Here is a 23,253-nt window from a genome sequence, read left to right on the forward strand (position 1 = left end):
AACCGGGACTAGAACCCGGTGTGCCGGCGCCGCAAGGTGGAGGATTAGCCTATTGAGCCACGGCGCCGGCTCTGAGTTATATTATTTTAAACATCTTATAACTACTTGGTAATCCACCAGAAAAGGACAAAATTGTTGTCAATTATGGTTTTTTTTTAAATTTTTTTGTCTACCCATCTATAATCTAAGTTCTGTGTGTGACTCAACATGGTATTCTCAGTGCCTGTATTGCCTTTACTAATGTCTGACAGGTTGTAGGACTCAGTAAATATTTGTTAACTGAACATATGAATGAATGAAAGAAACAGACTTTAAGAGACTTATTTGTACTGTTACAAACATTACTGATATAGGTGACATGATTAGTCTATGAGTAGTTAAAAAATATACTACACTAGTACTTATGGTGTGCTATATATTATTATTATAAGAAAATACATTCTAATTATATAAAATACTTTATCTTGATAATCAGTATATATTACAATAAAATATTTGTTGTAGTCATTATATAATAGATAATACAGTAAAGACTATTTAAACAAGGTGTGCTATGTAAACAGTTGGAGCAAAAAATAATTGATTCAGTGATGTGTTAAAGAAAATGTAAACTCTTTAAACTGTTGATTATTCTTGTATACTCTGATAGTAAGTTTCCTTAGCGGTCAACCTGGAATCTCTTTCCATGTGAGAACATGATTTTTAAATAAATAATAGATCCTTAGTTGATACACAAAGTAAAATGCTAAAAATGAAATAATAGAGATATTATTTGTTTTTAACTTCATTAACTCTGTTTTTTAGTAAACTTTCTCAGTAACAACAAAATATCACGGATACAAAATTTATCATAAATAATTCATTTATATTTAAAATGTGTGTATGTGTCTATAATGGTGTCAGTGCTGGGTCGTAAAAGCACAGACTTCAGTGTGGTATATTCCTGTCTTCAGATTCCTGCTCTGCTATTTGCCCTTTGGCAGGTTACTTAACCATGATAAATATTTTTGGTTATGTAATTTCCAAAGTGGTAATAATACCTCATATAGTTGATATTCAGGTTCAACTAGAAAATAAAACTCTTAATACAGTACCTCACATGGTATGGTCTCATTAATAGTTATTCAAGGGGACTTCAAAAAGCTCAGGGCAATTGGAATTACAAATAAAAATGCATGAATTTTATTTTGTAACACAAACTCCATGAAATTCAAGACACTTGTAATTGAGGATCCCTGCCATTTAGTCTATCCCCAGAGAACTGGACTCTTGGGATTTAACCATGTCAGTGCAGTTATATCTGAAGAAAAGGGGGTGCCCTTAAAGCTTTTTAAGATTAGGAAACAGGCCGGCGCTGTGGCTCACTAGGCTAATCCTCCGCCTAGCGGCGCCGGCACACCAGGTTCTAGTCCCGGTCGGGGCGCTGGATTCTGTCCCGGTTGCCCCTCTTCCAGGCCAGCTCTCTGCTGTGGCCAGGGAGTGCAGCGGAGGATGGCCCAGGTGCTTGGGCCCTGCACCCCATGGGAGACCAGGAAAAAGCACCTGGCTCCTGGCTCCTGCCATCGGATCAGCGCGGTGCGCCGGCCGCAGTGCGCTGGCCGCGGCGGCCATTGGAGGGTGAACCAACGGCGAAGGAAGACCTTTCTCTCTGTCTCTCTCTCTCACTGTCCACTCTGCCTGTCAAAAATAAATAAATAAAAAAAAATTAAAAAAAAAGATTAGGAAACAAAAAGAAGTCAGACGAGCGAAATCAGGACTATACCACGATGCCTGATGATTTTCACCACAGCTCTCATTAAACTGCCCTTGTTTGCTGAGAGGAATGAGCAGGAACATCGTCATGCTGTAGAGAAGCACTCTCTGGGAAAGTGTTGTGGGCACTTCTCTGCTAACACTTTAGTTAACATTCTCAAAACACTGTGCTGACAGGCAGATGCTACTGTTCTTTTTCCCTCCAGAAAATCAAGCACAATGTCTTGAACACCCCCAAAATTGATGCCATGACCTCTGCCTTCCGCTGACCAGTGCTCTTTGACTTTGAACCACCTGCACCTCTTGGTAGCCATTGCTTTGATTGTGCTTGGTCTTCAGTGTTGTACTAGGAAAGCCGTGTTTCGTCTTCTCTTCCAGTTCTTCAGAGAAGCCTCAAGATGTCTTGATCCCACTGCACTCTTGGGACTTTCGCACTTTTGGTACCCACCAAGCAGAAAGTTTATTCAGCTTTAATTTTTCGGTCAGAATTTTGTCAGCTGAGCCCATTGTGATTCTCTGTGGTGTTGGCTAGGCATGGATGCTCTTTAGTTGGAACAGGAATTAGATCTGTTTTCCCTCACGAATTGATGTGGGTGATTTGAAGCACAGGCCTCACTTCAGCTTCGTCTTGTTCTTCTTCAAACAAGCTGTCCATTTGTAAACTGCAGACTTCTTTGGAGTATTGTCCCCATAGACAGCTCTCAGGCTCTCTCCTTCTCCCTCTGCCTCTTTCATCCTCAGCCATGTGCAGTTCATAAATATGCCATCACTGATTTGTAAGCGGCATGCCTGGGACTTGGAAGCAGGTAGTGGTGCTGCTAACTAATAACCATGGTAAAAAAAATTGAGTGGGAGACACAGAGAAAGGGCATAGACATTAGGGAAAAACTTTGTATTGGAGTTTGGCTGCATGACTTCTAATGTGTTTTTCAAATAAAATCATAGACTAGTAGATTGGGGAAGGGACCAAGAAAGGTAACTTTATGCGTCCTTCTCACAGTGCATATGAAGAAAATGAAGGCCTGGTAAGTTGCATGCTTTGCTGAAATGGACGAGTCAGTGACAGGACTCCCACCCCACATCCCTCTAATTCTTCTCTCTTGATACTGGATTTGTCTCCTTTTCTATTACTTATTTCTCCGAAGAAAATACGTACAACATAATGCCACTTGTTATTGGATCTGGTTTCTTTTCTATTTTTTCTCTGAAGAAAACATGTAACATAATGCCACATGTTAGTTCCTAAACATGAAAGTACCTTGTACAGGTTACTTAAAGGGAATCCATTTCCAGAAAGCTATCTTCAGTGTGTCCTGCTGCCTAAAACGGTTATCCCTGCCAATAGTCGTGTGGTCAGGACATCAGTCTGTTTCTCCTTTCCCATTTTGACTTGACAGTTTTGTTGTGCCAGATAAAGAAAGGGGGTAACCCTCACCCATGAGCCATCCTTGGTAATTGCACAGGTGCAGAAATCTCCTGGGGTGGGGGCCAAACCGGGAGACAATCCACATGCTGGTTTTAGAGACGCTTCTTTTTTAGGAGGGATTAAGCATTTTTAAAATTTAATTTTAAAGCATAAAGAGGGAAATAAAACTCGAGGACCACTGCTTTAAGAGATTTTTGAGTTTTTTCAGCAGATTTGAGATCCATCTGTTAACTCGTTTTACCATTAATTTTTAACCAATGTCTTTTTCAAGCGTGCTCTCTCGGATAACACTGCCAGAGTGCTGCATATTTAATTATATGCTTAAAATTCTGCCTGATCTAAATATCTGCATGAGCCAGCATTGCATTTGAAAGGTAGCCATGGTTATTGATGGTGTCACAGTTCTTTCTGGATACAAATTCCACTGTGGTCATTGTCAGCATCACTAAAAGTAGAAGCTGTGGTATCCTCCATACTTCTCAAAACACAAGGACCATAGAGAAGAAAACATTCAGTGGAGATTAGTGATGATTGAACTAAAATACGTGAATTTCATCCACTGTGTAAAATGTGCTCTGGAGAGAGGGAGGGACTCGTGGTTATACAATGCATGGTAATGGGGAAGATTTCAGAGAGCCATGTGTGGGATGTCAGTGACAGTGCGAAGCCTTGAATAAAACTGCATTTTATCTTCTCTGAGAAGCAATCTTTGATGAGGAACAAAGACTTAAAAGTAAATTTAGACCAAAATGCCTTGATCTCTGTAATTTAAACAATTTACTTTGCTCTCTGACTCTTCAGAAATTATGACCTCCAAATGTGAATAGTCAGTCTGGCCTGTTTGGCACCAGTGAAGGTATATGACTATTGTCATCAAGCTCCTGAGTTAAGCCGCAGGAATTTCAGGTAGCTAAAGATCGGTAAACTCACAAAGCAGAGATTTTTAGCGCAGGCTAAAAATCAGTCATGTGTGAAGCATTTGAAATATTTGTGCACAGTCTCCTCATCTGAGGAGCTGATTCAGTCATAGTGGAATGCAATAATCACCCTTCAGGTGGGAACACTACGGTAAAACACTGCTTGGCCTAGGAACAGACTCAAGAAATCTCTCTCTGAAAATCAACCTGTGGGCATATGATCAGTCTTTGGTCAGATATCTACTTAACATTGTAGTATATTGGTTTCCTACGGCTGCTGTGACAAATTACTACAAATTCATGTCTTAAAACAGTAGAAATTTACTCTCTCACAATTTAGGGGGCCAGAAGACAGAAATCAAGATGTTGACAGGGCTGTACACCCTCTGGAGGGTTGGGGCGAATCTGTTCCTTGCCTCTTCCATCTTCCGGAGAGAGTCTGCATTCTTTGGCTTCTGTCTTTGTTACTCCTAGCTCTATGGTTCTCTTCATGTCGCCTTATCTTCGTTTGTCTTATTTTGTCCCTCTGCCTTGTAAAGCCCACCCATATACTCTCCTCATCTCAACTTTTTTTTTTCTTTTCTTTTTTTTTTTAACTTAATTACATCTTCAGAGTTTTTGCCATATAAGATAACATTCCAAGTTTCCAGAAGCGAAGACCTGGAGACCCTCTGGGAGTCCTTTATTTAGCCTTCTACATGTTATCATCTCAGTGTACGTGTTCATTGGACTGCTGTGGCCCATCAAGGTCAACTTCTTCCACTTGTCCCCAGCTACCAGTCTGGCCACAGGGAGGTAGACAGCCTTTTATGATAGTGATTACCCACAAACCTGCCCTCCCAGGGCCAAACCTAACAGCTCCTCTGTAACCTATGTGTTAGTTCATGTTTTGTTGCTATTAACAAATGCCTGCAGCCAGGTGCTTTACAAATATAAGAGGTTCAGTTAGCCCACAGTTTTGGAGGTTGAAAGTCTAAGGTCAGATGGCTCCACTGATTTGTCCTCTGATGAGGGCCCCTTTGGCTACATCACAGTACGGAAGATAGCATCACATGGAAGTGCCTGTGAGAGGGAGACACTGCATGCAAGACAGCGCTAGAGGAGGAGGCTTGCTCTTTCTTGTGGAAACTAATCAGGGTCCTTTCCAGAACTATGTTTAATCCCTCCCAAGTGCAGGACCCTCCCTCTAGGTCCCATGTGTTAAAGATTCCAGCATTTCTGAGTACCGCCGCACTGGGGACCAGGCTTCCTATACACACTCAAACAGTATCCAAACTATAGCACTGTGTGAAAGTTCCCTCCTGAACAGTAGACTACACCTACAGTTTCAGCTGTTCTCACGGCAAGTGGACTACAGGTGTAGCATGAGTGCACCCAGCTCCCTCCTCCTCACCAGCAAAGGCACTTCTGGCATGTGGCCTAGCAATGGTGGCTCTTGCTCAAAACATATCTTTTAAGAATCAAATACTCATATGCATGAATTTCAAAACGCTTTGCACTAAAGCATCCTTCAATGCCATTTTCCACAAACTTTTTGGAGTATCCTCAGATTGCAATGTCCAGCATTATTTCATTATATTCTGAGAGGCACGAGCCTTGTGTCGCTCCCCCTCTTCACGGAGGAACGACACAGGACTCTGCGCTGTTCTTTTTTCTGCTCGGCCCTTCCTGGGTTTGCTGCTAGTTCTTCCCGGGTTGGCTGCCGACCCTTCCACCTCCGTGGAAGGGCGGGCCCCCCTGCCACTTTCCCCACTTCCGCAGGGGAGCAGCACACCGCCGGCCGGCTCTCTCGGGGGCTGCACAGGTGTTCCTTAGGTGTTCCCTTTAGATGTTCCTGGTGCATGTTGTCTCTCTCCTCTTCCACCAATCCCAACTCTGCTACCCACACGCCGAGTACGCTGCTCTCCTCCAATCAGGAGCAGGTCCTACAGCTTGTCAAGTTGATGAGAGGCAGCTGGGTAGAAGCTGTTGCCTCCTCTCCCAGCGCCATATTGTGGGAGAGCAGATGCATAGAATAAGTCTTAATTCCAGTAACTTAGTCTAGTCCGAGTTGCTCACCACACCTTGACGTGAGCCTTGGCTTAAGCCCGCGTGTGCAGTGCTGTAAGGTTTGGTCGTAGCAGGCATGACTGCAGTTAGTTGATAGTAAACATGAGAAATGACATTTTTGAGTCAAAGTTTGTGAAAAACAGCTAAGGGACCTTGAGAGAAGTCAGTTCACACTGAGCTTCATTTCCCTCCTCTGTGGAAGGAAGCGTTTGCTTCATGATCTCCCAAGGCCCCTTTTCAGTTCTGCAGTTGTTCTGTTGTTTCTCCCTTTTCCGTTAGGAAGGAGAAAAGAACAGATGCCAGTGTAGTTACATTTTAGAGAAAATGACAAGGTTAAAAAATCTCAGGAATAAAGGCTCTGCTGAAGCTTGAGATGAATGGCTGTTCACTGGCATTAATGTGTGCTGCTGGGAAACCTTCCCTAGCAGCACGAGCCGGTCACATGTGAATGGCAGAGGCTGGGAAACCCAGAAGGGTTATCTAGCTGCTGGGTCCTCTGCCCCCCGCCCCCCAGTAAATACCTCCATCCTGTTTCCAGGTGTCTTACTGCATCTCCTAGCCATGTGGATTATGCTACAAGACAGGGACCTGCCTAAACCAACTGGAATCTTTACCTAGGACTTTTCATGCTGCAGCTGGGACAAAGAAGTGTTTTTTTCTTGTTGAGAGACACAAGGGGGGGATGAATGGGTGTTTCTGTTGTGAACATGGTTCTTGTGGAGTAGAGAAATAAGGCCTGGAGATATTTGGGGTGGAAGGAGGAGAAGAGTTGAGAGGAGGGAGGATGAGTATTGCATTCTTGCGTCCCTGAGACCAGCTCTGTCCATCGCTTGGTATGAAAAGCTACATAAGTTGTCAGGTCCCCTCACCCTTAAACTAATTAGAAATTCAGGTATTTGACATTTGAAACTAGGATAAATCTTAGCTAATCATGAAATGTTTGTGTGGAGAAAAGTAAATTATCATCTCTTTAGCTATGACGGTGGAAAGAAGTTGAAATGGTAAACCAGGTGATGGGCCATGGTGTCCAGGGTACACACTAGACAAGATAAAAGTCTCTGGTCTCCAGCATACATGGAAAAGAGCGTACATGACTGTTGGACTGGAGATAAAAAGAAATCAAGAGAATTCAGTTTTTGACTGGGCTCAGTTAATAAAAGCATAGAAAGTTATGACAAAGGAATATGTGATGGATACATTGTCTTCCTTTGCTAAGAAAACTAATGAAATATCATAAAACAACACTACAAAAAATCTGGAAAATTCCTTTGTAATTTTATAATTGAAAAGCATAGGGATCATACCTACCTTTTGGATTTGGCACTCTGGTAAGAAACCATTTTGTATTTTATATACACAGGATGAGGTCTTAACCTACAAAATGGAAAATCTGTTGCTTTTGACAAGATACTCTGTGATAGATTTTTGTTATGAGATACCTTGCTGATGGGGTAGTAAGAATTTTTAAATTTAAAACTACATTTCCCTTAAAGCAAAAATATTCTCAAGGGCAAAAAAAATTGAAAAAAGTGTTCTATGGAAGCATTCAATGTATTAGAAAAAAATTAGGTACTTACATATTCTTAGCGACCTACTTTTATGAACAGATTTTTTTTTTCTTTACTACATTGTGAGTTACTCTGGACAGTATTGAGTCTGATGGTATATAAAGAACCTTTAATGATCTTTCTCCTTTCAATTGCAGTTTCTCAGCCCACTATTACTTGTGGGTTCAAAATGGCTCATCCAAGTAATAGAATCCATTTAAAAGGCATTTACCCAGCAAAGTCTCCTGAGACTTGAGTTTGATTTCTGCTCTCTTTGTACTTCCATAAGTGTTCAGCTTCAAGAGAAATAAACTATAGCACAGGTTGTTGTAGTACTTCAGTAAATTTAAGTTCTTTAAAAAGAGAATCCAATTTATAGCATGGTCTTTGTGCCTCAATTTGTCCTTTGTTTCAATTTGATGTCCTGTCATGTCTGTTTAAGGGCATACCCTTTCCCATGTCCTGAAAAGATTGAAAAAGTCCTAATTTTTATTAGCTGCATAATTATTCAGTTAGTTAAATTGACAGTTACAGGCCACATTGGAGAACTGCATAGCGTCTTAAGATCATGGCTACAGATACACCCAGCAAATCTTAAATAACATGAAATCTGTAACCTAGATACAGTTATACTAACTTTGAAAGTGTTTTTCTGGAAAGGAAACTCGCTGTTGGTGAACAGTCTACTCATACATGTGTGGCCACTTGGCTGAAACCTATTAGGCAGAAGATAGGAATGGGGGACAGATCTGCCTCTGCTCTCCTGTGCTCCTGGGGCAACTTTCTGCACCTGCCTTTCCTCATTTAAAGACGAGGGGCTGGAAGATGTCGGAACCCCTTTTTGCTCTCTCATAGTAAATGAAGTCTTTGCTAAACCTTCAGGCTCTGATAGGTCCAAGTGCTTCAGCATCACTATAATGTTGTTAGACATGCGGTTACTTTTTTGCTCAATGTAATTGGCTGTTGTGTGCTTTGTACCTTAGAAACGCATTTGTGTTTTCTTTGTAACATCTTATTTTAAATTTAAAAAGTAGAGATGTGTAGTGGCTTTTGCTTGGGTAGCTATTGTAGTGCAGCAAGTTGACTACAAGGACTTGTGTGTAATGCTGGGATCAAGGAAGCCGTCTTCTGCGGCCCTGATGGTGTCTGTATTGTTAACAAGGTTCCCAAGTTTCCCATCTTCTCTACCCTCGTTACTGACTTAACTGCACTGCCGAGTTGTGGTGTTAGAACAATAAAGTCCACTCAAGTTACTGGTATAGAAATTTTAAAACTACTCCAAAATGCTTTTTCATACCTTTCCTCAGTCCCCTGCCATGTATTTTACTGATTAAGTTGTCATAAAAACAATAATATTTATTTCATTAATAAAAATGATATGAGTATGCCAGTGTCCACATTAGCAATATTACAAGACTGTAGAAATAGAATGTACAGCCTAATTTTGATTACATCCTAATATTTTGGTGTGGTGAAATGTAATATTTTACTGTGTGTCTTATTTATACAGACGTTTTTGGGGTTTTTTTGTATTTTTTTTTAGCTTTGTGAAAATCTGTTTCATAAACACTGCTTAACTTACATTCATTTGCCTACCCTTTGTGGAGCCAGCAGGGTTACTGACACGGAGCTTCAGGCCCATCCTGCTACGATGGCCAGGCTATGAGGGAGTTGCTGCTGACTCACTCAAGTGGCTTGGGTCTGGTTCTTTGTTCAGTTCAAAATGTGGAGCAGAATGAAAATAATAACTCGATCGTATTTTCTCTCCTTGCAGGCTCTGTACAATTCGATCAAGAATGAGAAGCTTGAATGGGCAGTGTAAGTACTCCGGATTTCAGCCTTTTAATAGTGGACTACTCACTTTTTCTTACTGTCTTCCTTCATGCCCTAGAGGTGATGTTAGAGAGGGGTCAGATATGCACTGCCACCAAGAGTCTTACCGACTCTGTATAAAACCTCGGTGAACCCAGAGCATCTTGTGTTTGTCCCACCTCCCTCTATTCTGCCTTTCATCAGGTTGTGGAACCTGTAGGCAATTAATTTTCTTTTTATTATAGCCTTTTAAGAGTTGCATTCTGAAAGTCTCCTGATAAAATTTCATTATTCCAAAATACATTACAGATGGTTTTGGTACCATTTTTATTCTCTTCTGTCATCATCGATCATGGTTTTCTAGTCCTGTTCCCTGTAGTACTAACCATACTAGTACATTCTAAGAATTAAGCACAAAAAGAAACAATGTTCTGTGGGTTGATAACTGTGAGAAATGATGGATTAAATAATATTTTTTAACCTTCATAGTTTCTAGGCGCTTATACAATCCCGTTGTAATTGTCGGTCTCTTAAAATAGTATAGTTTATAATGTTTTCTGAATCTATTTATTGACAGCAAGATGTAATTTTCTTTGGGAAATATTACAGATAAATTATAACTATGTAAACCACCAATAACACTTTTGTTAAATTTTCACTAATCAATACAGCAGTTCAAATATGATTTTTAAAAACATCATTAGGAAAGAATCTTTACTAAATTTTTAATCAACTTATCAAGAAACTAGGTGAAATGCTTTTTATTTTTTTATTTTTTATTTACTACATGTAAATTTCATCTTTATTTTCATGGATATTAAGCATTCATCAGACTTTTTACCAGATGGTCTTACCATAGCATTCTACAGTGAGCTAATTCACAGAATCATAACTTGGGAGCTAAGTCTTGTTCTTTCATACATATGTAGGGGAAAGTGGTTTAGTAATAGACTGCATCTCTCAGTATGCTGGAATGAATAAGATGCCACCATTACCACTTACATTGTTTTCACTATTGTAGGGCCATAGGGCATTCTGTTAAATAGGGAGTCAAAGTTTAGGATTTTAATTTTGCATCGGTAGGTAACAGCCAGTGTGTGTCATATGTTTGATGTGATTCACTTAATTTTTTTAATTTTTTTTAACTTTTATGTAATGAATATAAATTTCCAAAGTACGCTTATGGATTGCAATGGCTTTCCCCCCCATAACGTCCCTCCCACCGCAACCCTCCCCTTTCCCACTCCCTCTCACCTTCCATTCACATCAAGATTCATTTTCGATTCTCTTTATATACAGAAGATCAGTTTAGCATACATTAAGTAAAGATTTCAACAGTTTGCTCCCACACAGAAACATAAAGTGAAAAATATCGTTTGAGTACTAGTTATAGCATTAAATCTCAATGTACAGCACACTAAGGACAAAGATCCTACATGAGGAGTAAGTGCGCAGTGACTCCTGTTTTTGACTTAACAAATTGACACTCTTGTTTATGGCATCAGTAATCACCCTAGGCTCCTGTCATGAGCTGCCAAGGCTATGGAAGCCCCCTGAGTTGCGATGTGATTCATTTAAAGACAATGTAGCATTTCAAGGAAAATCTTGTAAGATTGTTTGGAATTCATGGTCTAAAATCTAAATTAACCGTTTTTCTCTGGACTTAGCTCTTATGAATAAAACAGGTTTCCTAGAAAAATTGTGTAAATTACATATACATAGAATCTTACTGAAATGTTAAGGATATAGCCTGCCCTAAATAGAGTATGCATTTTAGAAAAAAATAAATAAAAATGAAATACTTAGGAACATATTCACACTGAGAGAGAGAATATTTGGAAGGTTCTTTGTAAAATTATTTTACAAAGCCAATAAATATACTCCTGAAAATCTCTTTTGTAAATCCAGATGTTTGTAACATATATGTTATAGCTTTACTTATATATCCTGGTAGTGGGAATTTGGTACAAGAAAGCTTTATCTCATTGCTATCCATGGGTGGGGTGGAAGTTTACCAAGAATAGGATTCCTGGTGTTCCTCCTGTGGTTTGAGTGGAGTAGCTCAGATTACAGGAGGCAGACTGAAGTCAGGTGGGTTTGGATTTGAATTCCAGCTCTGTCAGGCACTGGCTGGGGCACTGGCAAGTTAGCTTGGAGACCTCAGTTTCCTATTCTGTAAGATAGGTAACACTGCGATTCATTGTCGAACAGAAAATGTAAAGGAATTTATCCTTCCATTCGTAATGAATGCTGTAAGTTTGGTTTTTGTTTTGTTTTGTTTTGTTTTGTTTTTTGACAGGCAGAGTGAGACAGAGAGACAGAGAGAAAGGTCTTCCTTCTGTTGGTTAACTCCCCAAATGGCTGCCCTGGCTGGCGCACTGTGACCGGTGCGCTGCACCGATCTGAAGCCAGGTGCTTCCTCCTGGTCTCCCATGGGGTGCAGGGCCCAAGCACTTGGGCCATCCTCCACTGCCTTCCCAGGCCACAGCAGAGAGCTGGACTGGAAGAGGAGCAACCGGGACTAGAACTCGGGGTGCCGATGCTGCAGGCGGAGGATTAGCCTAGTAAGCTGCATTGCTGGCCAGTTTTTTTTTTTTAACCAAGATTTTTGGTGTATTTTTTTGTCTTTTTCCTTTTTAATCTCTGTCATCTATATGCTTATTCAAATACTAAAGCATCTACCACATTCTATCAAGAATAAGAAAAGGGCTCTATAGTAGTTTGTATTATAATTAACGTTTTCACCTACAAATGAAGGGATTGGATGGAATGATCATATATCCCTCCCATTGCTAGTATTCTGTAGATTTCTGAATTTTAGTATGTATCAGTGCTTCCTAAACTGATTTCCTGTAGAAAGAGCACTTCTGTATCCAGCAGGTGTGAAGCAAAAACGGTTTATGGGTCAAATGAGTCTCAGAATAAATTCTGGGTTCAAAGAAAAAGTTAGATTTCTCTATTACCAGCTTATTCAGTCTTTAGCATATTTGATGTACATTTTGAATTTCTACTGGAAACAAGGGACCAATATTCTAACTTTTTAAATCACTGTCTTTCTTTCTCTAACTCTGACTTTCAAATACATAAATCTGTGAATAATTAACTAATGAATGAATTAATTGAAGAGGGCTGGCTTTGTGATGCAGCAGATAAAGCCACTGCCTGTGATGCTGGCATCCACTTATGGGCGCAGGTTTGAGTCCAGTTCAATCCAGCTCCCTGCTAATGTGCCAGGGAAAAGCAGTGATAGATGGCCCAAGTGTTTGGGCCCCTCCCACATGCATGGGGGACCTGGAAGAAGCTCCTGGTCCCTGGATTCGGTCTGGCCCAGCCCTGACGGTTAGGTTATCTGGGTTAACTAGCAGATGGAAGATCTCTCTCTCTCTCTTTCTGTCTCTGTCTCTTTCTCTGTAACTCTCCCTTTCAAATAAATACATAAATCTGTTTAAAATGAATAAATAACAAGAAAGCAAATAAGCCACTGAGCCCCACTTTGATCATAAAGCACTTTTTTTTTTTTTTGACAGGCAGAGTGGACAGTGAGAGAGACAGAGAGAGAAAGGTCTTCCTTTTTGGCCGTTGGTTCACCCTCCAACATCTGCTAAAACCGGAGTTGTCTAGCAAACACGGCTGTGTAATTTGTGTCTCCCTTTAGATCAGGAACTAAGGTTTCTCCTTGATAAAAGGCGCATGGGGATGGATGCAATGTTAATGATGCTGTGCTTTCTGGGCTCTCCTATTACCCGTTAGTGTTGGTACCGCCCTAGGACAACACTTAGAATTGTCTTCTCCAATATGGTCTTTTTCTCAGTAATTCCATTCATTTTAAACCTTCCTGTGCTCTCTCTGTAAAAATTCTTCCTAGATGTATAGATCGCTCTAACCTCTTCCCCAAGGTTTAATCCAGCGTGTGCATTTTTCTTTAGGACATTTCTGTTAGCACTTAGCACTCATCGTCTGTCTTTCAGCTTTGTTAGTGTTCTGTTTCTGCTAATGACAGCTCATCTGGATTTGAGCTTCTGCAGAATCTTGGACTTCTCCCGTGCCCCCACTGTTCTGCTGCAGACAAAACTCCTCCCCACTCGCGATGCCATGCGTACTGTTTTTTCTTCAGGGACTCATACCTTTCTTGCTTCCTAATATATGCCTCTATCTCCGGGTTCTTTATTGAAAAATTCCTGTGCTGTGAAACGTCTACTGGGCCCTTGGGTATTGTGCTGGTAATCTGTTTTATTCCCCATTACCACCTTTACACAGCAATCCTTTCTCTTTTAAAAAAGATTTATTTATTTATTTATTTATTATGCGAAAGGCAGAGCATTAGAGAAAGAGGGGAAGAGATTGGGGGTGGAGAAGAGGGAGAAAGAAGTAGAGAGAGAGAGAGAGAGAGAGAGAGAGAGAGAGAGATCTTCCATCCACTGGTTCACTCCCCAAATGAACACAACAGCCAGGGCTGGGTCAGACTGTAGCCAGCGGCCTGGAACTCCATCCAGTTTTCCCACATGGGTAGCAGGGGTTCAAGTACTTGGGCCATCTTCCACTGCCTTTCCACACTCATTAGTAGGAAATTGAAGCACAGAATAGCCTGGACTCAAACCAGCACTGTGTTATGGGGATGCTGGCGTCATAGGCAGAGGCTTACCCCTCTGCACCACACACCAGCCCCGGCACAGCCCTCATCTCAGCTGGGCTGCCACTAGTACAGATCCCTACTTTTTTTCCATGGCTTCCTCCATTTTTGCAGTGTCCATGAGATGACTGCCATGTGCTTGGAACGCATGCCTTACCATCCCTTTGGGGTCAAAGCCTCCCACCCTTTGCAGCCCAGTTCATTTAAATACCTGCTCCTTGGATTTTTTATCTCATCAACCAAAACTAATCTCAGCCCTCAAACATCCATTTTACTTTATCTTATGACACCATTGGTTTCTACTTCCCCGACAATGATTTGTAGTAATGGGCTATCTAGGCTCTTTAAAGAAATGATTAGTTCTGGATTTGCCCCATTTATGCCTTCCTTTATTGATCATGCTGCTTACCTGTAAAGAAACGTCCATAAAAGGCCATGGAAAGGATGAAGGATGTTAACGATAGTGCAAGGCACTGCATTTATTAAAAGATGGACCTATAATTGTGTAGTGTAGAACACAGTCACAGAAAAGATGGTGAAGCCTCAACCATTGTGAGACAATGCATGCTGGTGTGGACAGTATCTTGATATTGATTTTAGAAACTTAGGTTCTACAAAGTAAATTACAGCATCATGGAATAGTATAAATAGAAAGATCTTAGAGGTTTTTGCTTAACTGATCCTCTGATTGGGTTCCATGGAGTCCTAAGGTTCCAGGGCTTACTGGTGGTGGAGTGAGAGGAAGGGGAAGATGATGGGGGCCCAGTTATGCTTCCTGCAAACGTTGTGCCTCTTTTACCTGACCAAAGCAGCTCATCTTTTTTGAAAATATATACTTAATATTTCTTTTTTAAAAGCATCTGTACTTAGAGTTTTTTAAAAAAATGATAGATTTAGTCCAATGCTGTCATTTCATATATGAAGAAAATGAAGTCAGGGAGCGTTCAGGTATAGGCATAAAGCCAGAATTTGTTTTCCTTGAGGTCATGGGTCCCCTGTGACAGCACCGAGGCTTCTCTGGAGCCACACATAGCAAGGATCATGTCTGAATATTTCTGTGTCATGCTTTGATACAATGCAAATCAAGAGAGTTTTATAACAATTTGTTAAGGCTCATGAGATGCTCCTAGAATTACTAGTGTTTTTCCCCCCAAGCAAGTTGAGATTGAAAGGATCGTTCATTCATTTATTTTAGCAAACTTTAAGCAGATTTTTCTGTGTCTGGCCTCATGTCATGCCCTCAATATAGACATGAATAAGACATAGGTCTGGGTCTAATGAGAACACAACAGAGGTGAGGGAGAGGAAGGACTTTGCAGAGATGAAAATTGTAGTGAGAAGTGCAGTGAGTCAACCTGACTTGTGGATGATCCTGGCTATCTCCTGCAGGACAATTACCATTTCTCTTTCCAAGTTACATTGCTCAATTATTCACTGTTCACAAAGCAGCAGTAACGGCTTTGTACTGTGCAGGGTGCTTGAAACTTCAGGAGAACAGAAGTATACAGGGCATTAGAGCATTTTCTTTGGTCTTAAGAAAATTTATCATCTAAGACTTTTTAAAAGGGGAGTTTTGGTATTCATCCAGAATACCAAGGTGATCGTGAGCAAGAAAAATTTTGCTGGAAGCATCACAATACCTGACTTCAAAGCGTACTACAAAGCTATAATAATTAAAACATCCTGGTACTGGCATAAAAGCTGCTACGTAGAACAATGGAACAGATCAGAGAAACCAGAAATTAATCCACATACAAACAGCCAACTCCAACTGATTTTTGACAAAAGTATTCAGACCATACAGTGGAATAGGATTATCTCTTCAACAAATGGTGCTGGCAAAACAAGATGTATATATGTAGAATGAAACTTGATCCATACCTCTCACCATATACAAAAATCAACTCAAGATGAATGAAAGACCTAAATTTAAGACCTAGGACTACGAAGTTTCTGGAAGAAAATAGAGGGAAAATGTTCCAAAACATTGGTGTAGGGGATGATTTCTTGGACAAGACCCTCAAAGCACAGGCAACAAAAGCAAAGCTAAATAAATGGGATTATGTCAAACTCAGAAGCTTCTACACAACAAAGAAAGCAGTCAATAGAATGACGAGATATCCAGCAGAACAGGAAAAAAATATTTGCAAGCTTACCTATCTGACAAAGGATTAATATCCTCAATGTATCAGTGACTTAAAAAAACCTCAGCAACAGAAAAACTACCAGTCCAGTTAAGAAGTGGGCAAAAGACCTCAACAGTTTTCAAAAGAAGGAATACAAACGGCCAACAAATATATGAAAAAATGCTCAGCATTGCTAGGCTTCACGAAAACATAAATTAAAACCACTCTACCCCTGTCAGATGGCTAAAATCTAAAACACAGAAAGTAACAAATGCTGGTGAGAATGTGGAGAAAGGGGAACTGTTAGACACTGTTGGTGGTAATGTAAATTAGTGCAGCCACTGTGGAACACAGTATAGAGATTTCTTTTCAAACTAGAAATAGACTTGCCATATGATCCAGCAATCCCACTACGGGGTATAGACCCAAAAGACATGAACACAGTTATCAGATATTGTTCCACCATGTTTATAGCAGCGCTGTTCATAACAGCCAAAATTTGGAACCAGTCAAGGTGTCCAACATCAGATGAATGGGTAAAATGTGGTATATATGCACAGTGGGATGTTACTCAGCTATAAAAAGGATGAAATTCGACCATTTGCATCCAAATGGATGCAACTGGAGGACATCACCTTGAGTGAAATAGGCCTGACCAAGAAAGACAAATACTGCATGTTCTCCCTAATATATGAGAGCTAAAATTTTAAAAGAAGAAAAAGAATTTAGGAAAAGAAAGGAAAGAAATGCCTGTGTGTGTATCAATATTGCTGTACATATTGGTTTATACAACTTTGTTTTATACCTTTGTGGAACCGATGGTTAAGAATGGTATACTACTATAGTTAAATGATCTGTGAATTTACTGTATATGGGTGAAATGGTCATTTTTTCCATTCAGTTATTGCTATAGCAGTTGTCTATATTCCCACTAAACTAAAGTCTTTTTGCTTTTCACTTGTTAAAACTCCTAATCTGGTAAAGCATTACGCCTTTTTGCTGTATTGTAAATTTAGAATATGTTATCTCAAGAACTAAAAAAAGAAAGGGAGAGGGAGGGAAGAAGGGAATATCATTATATTCTTAGAATTATATCTATGAACTATATTGAATCTGTTAAAAACTAATTTAAAGGAGCCAAGTGCTGTGGTGCAGCAGATTAAGTCGCTGCACTGGCATCCCATATGGGTGCAGGTCTGAGTCCCCGCTGCTCCACCTTCGATCTGGCTCCCTGTTAATGTGCCCGGGAAAGCAGCAGATGATGGCCAAAGTGGCTTGGCCCTGTATACTCACCTGGGAGACCCAGAAGAAGATCCTGGCTCCTGGCTTCAGCCTGGTCCTGCCCTGGCTATTACAACAATCTGGGGAGTGAACCAGCAAGCTAATCTCTCTCTCTCTTTCAAATAAATAAATCTTATATATAAAATCTTATATTTATATATATGTATAAATATATATAAAACTAATTAAAATTACAAGTAAAAATCTTAAAAAACATAAAAAGGGAGTCATTCTCTTTTATTGGAATGAGGTAGGATGAGGTAAGTCATTGAAATGGGAGCTTTTAACTTCTATTAGAGTTATTTAAAGTAATGGTTGTATGAACTATGAAGATCTTCAAAGAATATAGTAATTTACAGAAATGGCAAAATAAAATAGATGTAATATTAGGAACATTAATGGTCTTATCTTTCTATCTTTTTAAAGTAGTTTAATGTATTTTAATAGCAAACTTGTAAGAAAAATGAAGTAAATGTTGAAAACATGTCACACAACTCAGAAAACTATAGTGACAGGGTGGGATCTACTGTGTGATAAAAATGCTACAAATACCATTTAGTTGCCATCAGTAAGACATACGTTTTGGAGGCAGTGTTGTGGCATAGTGAGTCAAGATGCTGCCTGCAATCTACAATGCCACCATCTCACATGGCCAAGTGGGTTCAAGTCTGGGCTGCTCCACTTCTGATCCAGCTCCCTGCTAATGCATCTGAAAAAGCGGAAGATGGCCCACTGCAGCCACATGGGAGACCCAGATGAAGCTACTGGCTTTAGCCTGGCCCAGCCCTGGCCCTAGTAGCCATTTAAGGGAGTGAACCAGCAGTTGGAAGATCTTGATCTTGACATGTCTCTATCTCTTTCTAACTCTGCCTTTCAAATTAATAAATCATTACATAAATAAATAAGAAATCTGTTTTTGAAACAATCCAAGTGTGAGCATTACCTAGAAAAACATAAAATTTATTTATAATTGTTAAAAATTGAGCTACTGAAACTTGTTCACCAAAACATTTTGATTTGCATTACTGTTTTATGTTCTTACTTTTATATTAAAAACTCAGAGGTGAAAATGGAAACATTGTCTTTAGCTATTTTTATCCTGTTTCCACTCACAGTTATATACTTAGGTACCTTTTGACCCCTTGGGGAGGAGAAATCTCTCGTTCTGAACTATCAATAATGGGAAGAAGAGAAAAAAAATGTTCTATTTGAGAACGAAATGGTTCCCATCCTAGTGGCTCTCAACTGTGTTCATGTATGTGGCCTGCATGCTAGCTGGATGGCTTCAGGTATACTGTTACACATCTGGCATGGAGGGCGCGCGTTCTGGCCAGCCAGGTGGGTCTCACCTGCCTCCCAAGCACAGTTGTCTTCCTGCATTGACCTCCGTGTTTATTGCTGTCACTGTACAACAGTACTGGGGAATCTCAATCTCCCTAACCCTAGATTAATGACCTGCAGGGTCCCTGCCCCCTTCCCTCTGCCCCTCAGTGTTTGAGTCACAGATACATTGACCTGCTTATCCTTTGTCACATTGGTTCTTTGCATAAGCCTTTCACAGCCTTCCCTCACAGACAGCTGAATTTGTAACAAGAGCAGTGTTAAAACCGTGCTTACCTTTCCTTTAAGTGAAATGACTCCCTGCCTGCCCTCACATACTGAATGGTCCTGGTTAATTAGGGGGGTGGTGGCCATTAGGATCTTTCTGTCCTGGTCTGATCGTGTTATGGTGGCCTGAGGTTTAGAAAATGTAGTTTTAAATACCAGTAGTTCCTTGTTTGACTTCTTTATAATTTCTTTGTTGTGAACTTTAATCATGGCTGGTTTTTCCAGGACCAAAAACCAGCTGCCTGTTTATTAACTGATTTGTTGAAATTCCCAAGTAGAGAAAACTTTCCAAGGATTTCCTCCCACTTCTTTACCGTTATGTTTAAGACTGTATGTGTGAGCATGTGAGTCTATATGTATTATTAGGGAGTGATAGGAAAGGCAGTGGGTTGACTACTCACTACTCTTTTTGTGTGGACAGTTTAATTCTTTAACCAGTTGAAAGGTCTAGATCTGAAATTGATAACTGTTGAAGAACTCCCTCCTTCCCACCCAAAAACCTAGGTCCACTCACCTCACACACAGCTGGCCAATTACTGACGCTGAGATGGTGGAAGAAAATGGGAAGTTATTTTGCAATACACAGACCCAGGAGTCAGGCAGTTATCACTGAATTCCAAGACTCCCCAGAGGACTAAGAGTATAGAATCTTTCAGATTGAAGTTGGGGTTGAACAGTGGTAATCAGCTCAATCAGCTCTTGTATGGGTCTCTGTTTCATGCCTAGGGCTTGTGACCTTCTTTTGGTCAGTGATAGGAGACCTTGTTCTTCCGAAAGTGCTGTGATCGCTAAGTGGGCTCCATTAGATCTGGACTAAAGGGTAGATCAGTTATTGCTTTGTTGGAACAGGGCCTGGAGTTCCTGTGAAGCCTCTCAAAATAGTGTCATGCTTCAGGATGTTAGAGAGGTGACCATTACATTCTGAGTCTTGTGACCGGGTTGTGCGGCCACCTGAGCCGTGTCTACACCCGTAGTTTATTGAGTTAATTTTTAGCAGGATGTTAACCTGTAGTCATCAAAGTAAAGGACACAGGAGCCGAGGCGAAAGGAGAGAGACAGGCCTGTTCAAGTCCATGGCAAAGGCACTGGGGCTAGGGGCTGGTTTCATAACCGCTGTGCTTCCCAAGTCTGTTATGTGGGCTCTAAGAAAAGCATCTGCTAGAATTCTTGTACTGTCGTTCTTTGATTTGTATTTTACTAACCTCAGTACTGATTCTAATTTTATTTTAGGTAGTAATACATATTAATTAAAATATAGTCTCCTGTTGTTCTATAGAAAATGACTATCTCTACAGGACAAATAGTTTTATTCTCACCCTAGTTTTTTTCTTAATTTTGACTGATTTACTTGTGTCTCCTTTACCTTATGAATATAATTTGTTGTCTTTTAATTTATTTTTTAAAGAAGATATTTTTGTATCTAGTTCATTTCAGAGGCAGACAGAGAGCAGAGACAAAGATAAAGAGCTCCTGTCCACTGGTTTACCCCAAATGCCCAGGATCCAGGAACTCGGTCTAGGTCTTCCATGTGAGTGGCAGGGACACAAGCACTTGAGCCATCCATCACCTGCTGCCTCCCAGGGCGCACCATCAGCAGGAAGCTGGACTCAGGAGTGGGGCAGGAACTTAAACCCAGGCATTCCCAGTGTGGGATGTGGGTGGCCTAACTTCCAGTCGTGGCTTAGCTGCTAGGTCAAGCAACCTGCCCCACCTTTTCAATGTTTTAAATCCCTTTCTCCTTGTGATAATTCTCCTTGACGTTATTTTCCAGCATTAGAATTCACCAGTAAGAAACACTGAAATTACTTGTGTGTGTGTTTTGGATTTGAACTTACACCCTACAGAAAAGGGAACTTACTAGTCTTACTGAAAATATTTTTTACTTGAAGGTTAAATAGTTTTATTTCCATAAAAAAGATAACTTATGCTAATTCCTTTTTTTGCAATGAGTTATTAAGTTGGGTAACTTTAATATGTTTCTTTTATTAATGCTGAGGTAAATCTTGATACATAAAATTGTTAGAATAATGTTTTTTAGTAGTAGATTCAGGTAAATGGAGGGAAATTCTCCAACTCATTGTCAAACACGTTTCTTTTCTTCCTCTTCTGATTAACAATAAAATACATATTTAAGGACTATATTGTGGTATTTCAATATGTACGCAATGTGTCCTGATCAACTTTGTATAGTTAACATTTCCCGTTCTTTGACATTACTTTAGTGATGGAGATCTGGAACTTCTTTCTTCTATTTGTTCGTTATGGTATCTCTTAGGTTATTGTGAATTGTAGTCTCCCCATACTGTGCTGTACAACACTGGAAATTTCTTTCTTCCATCTGACTGGTTTGGTGCCCGTTTTCCAGATTCCCTAATCCCCTATCCTAGGCGCTAAGCATCACCATTCTGTGTTCAGATGTTGCTGTGTTGTTGTGTTTTGTTTTTTTAGCTGCCACCTATGAGGGAGAACACATAGTAGTTGTCTTTCTGTGTTAGGTTTATCTCACTGACCACACCCTCCAGTTTCGTTCACTTTGCTGCAAATGTCAGAAGTTCATTCTTTTTGTGGCTGAATAATATTCATTGCAAACGCATTATTTTGGATTGTTGCAATTATGTGAATTCTTTGAAACAAAGTAATTTTTATTAAATTTCAAAATAGCCACCTGCAGATCGGAAATAATAATTAGTGAGAAAACGAAGCAAGTTAAATTGCCACTTGGGACACTCACATCCCATGTTAGAGTGCCTGTTGAAGTCTCAGCTAATCTACTTCCAATCCAGCTTCCAGCTAATATGCCAGGGAAGCAAACACCTGATGGCCCCAGCACTTGCGTCCCTGCCGCCCATATGGGAGACCTAGAGTTCTGAGCGTTGGCTGTGGCTTAGCTTAGACCCAGTTACTGCACTGTTATGGACACTTAGAGAGTGAACAGGGAATGGAAAAATCAAACTCTCTTTTTCTCTCTCTTTCCCTCCTCCTTCACCCCTCCCTCCCTCTCTCCCTCTCTTTCTCCCTGTCTCTTCCCCTCTCTGTCATCTGTCTTTGAAAGAAAAAAAAGGGGCGGGGGGAGGGAAGGGGAGGGGAGGGGAGGGAAGGGAAGGGAAAGGAAGAGAAGAGCGGTTTTAAAAAAAACTAAGGCAAAGAGAAGTGACTCTGAGCCGGCCTATGATTGTAGATACAATAAATTTAGCCAATATATAGACAAAGGATAACTTCAGTGGAGAGAGAGGTAGGAATATTGGCTTTAGCAGGCATTGGTAACATTAATAAAATTATTCCATATAAATCATTTGTAAGAGACTTGACTATAAAGAAGGGATAAAACCCAGCTCTTCAGTTGTGATGCTTATGCTATTAAACATATTTTCTAGTTAGCATTGTGCCTCCTTGAAATGCTAGTATGAGAATTAACATTCTCACTGTCACTGCTGCTTGCTGGACTGTACTCATTCCTAACTTAGCAGATACCACATCATGATAGATTCCTGGTAAAATGTAATTCTAGTGTTAATATTGTCATAAATTGTCATATATATATATGAAGATTAAGAGTAAATCTATGGCCGGTGCCGCGACTCAATAGGCTAATCCTCTGCCTGCGGCACCGGCACGCTGGATTCTAGTCCTGGTCGGGGTGCCGGATTCTGTCCCGGTTGCCCCTCTTCCAGGCCAGCTCTCTGCTGTGGCCTGGGAAGGCAGTGGAGGATGGCCCAAGTCCTTGGGCCCTGCACCCACATGAGAGACCAGCAGGAGGCACCTGGCTCCTGGCTTCAGATCGGCGCAGTGCACCACTGGAGCGGCCATTGTGGGGTGAACCAACGGAAAAGGAAGACCTTTCTCTCTGTCTCTCTCTCACTGTCCACTCTGCCTGTCCAAAAAAAAAAAAAAAAAAAAAAAAAGAATAAATCTATCTTATATTATTGTTTTGATCTATATAAATTCAGTGAATGTACATTGAATATAAGGGAAAAAAAGAAACAGAAAACATTCCATAGTTGAAAACTTGACACTAACTTGAAGGAGATTTTGAGGTAATAAATTGATATCACTTTAAAATTTGTTAGCTAGAGTGATACTGAACATGGATCAATCTCCTGGATTG

At 40.4% G+C, this 23,253-nt stretch overlaps 1 protein-coding gene across 13 annotated transcripts in view; it reads left to right on the forward strand.

Annotated features, from left to right (window-relative positions):
• Positions 1 to 23,253, forward strand: part of PSD3 (pleckstrin and Sec7 domain containing 3) — a 583,146-nt gene that overhangs the window by 433,296 nt on the left and 126,597 nt on the right. For all 13 annotated transcript variants that reach the window (XM_008267258.5, XM_089302856.1, XM_070047341.2 and 10 more), the window contains one exon: positions 9,466 to 9,509. In XM_008267258.5, coding sequence (XP_008265480.3) covers positions 9,466 to 9,509 — 44 coding nt within the window. The remainder of the gene's footprint in view (positions 1 to 9,465; positions 9,510 to 23,253) is intronic.

The sequence above is a fragment of the Oryctolagus cuniculus genome, chromosome 8 (assembly GCF_051225735.1).
Source record: "Oryctolagus cuniculus isolate XC-2025 breed Fujian yellow rabbit chromosome 8, ASM5122573v1, whole genome shotgun sequence".
Taxonomy (NCBI): domain Eukaryota; kingdom Metazoa; phylum Chordata; class Mammalia; order Lagomorpha; family Leporidae; genus Oryctolagus; species Oryctolagus cuniculus.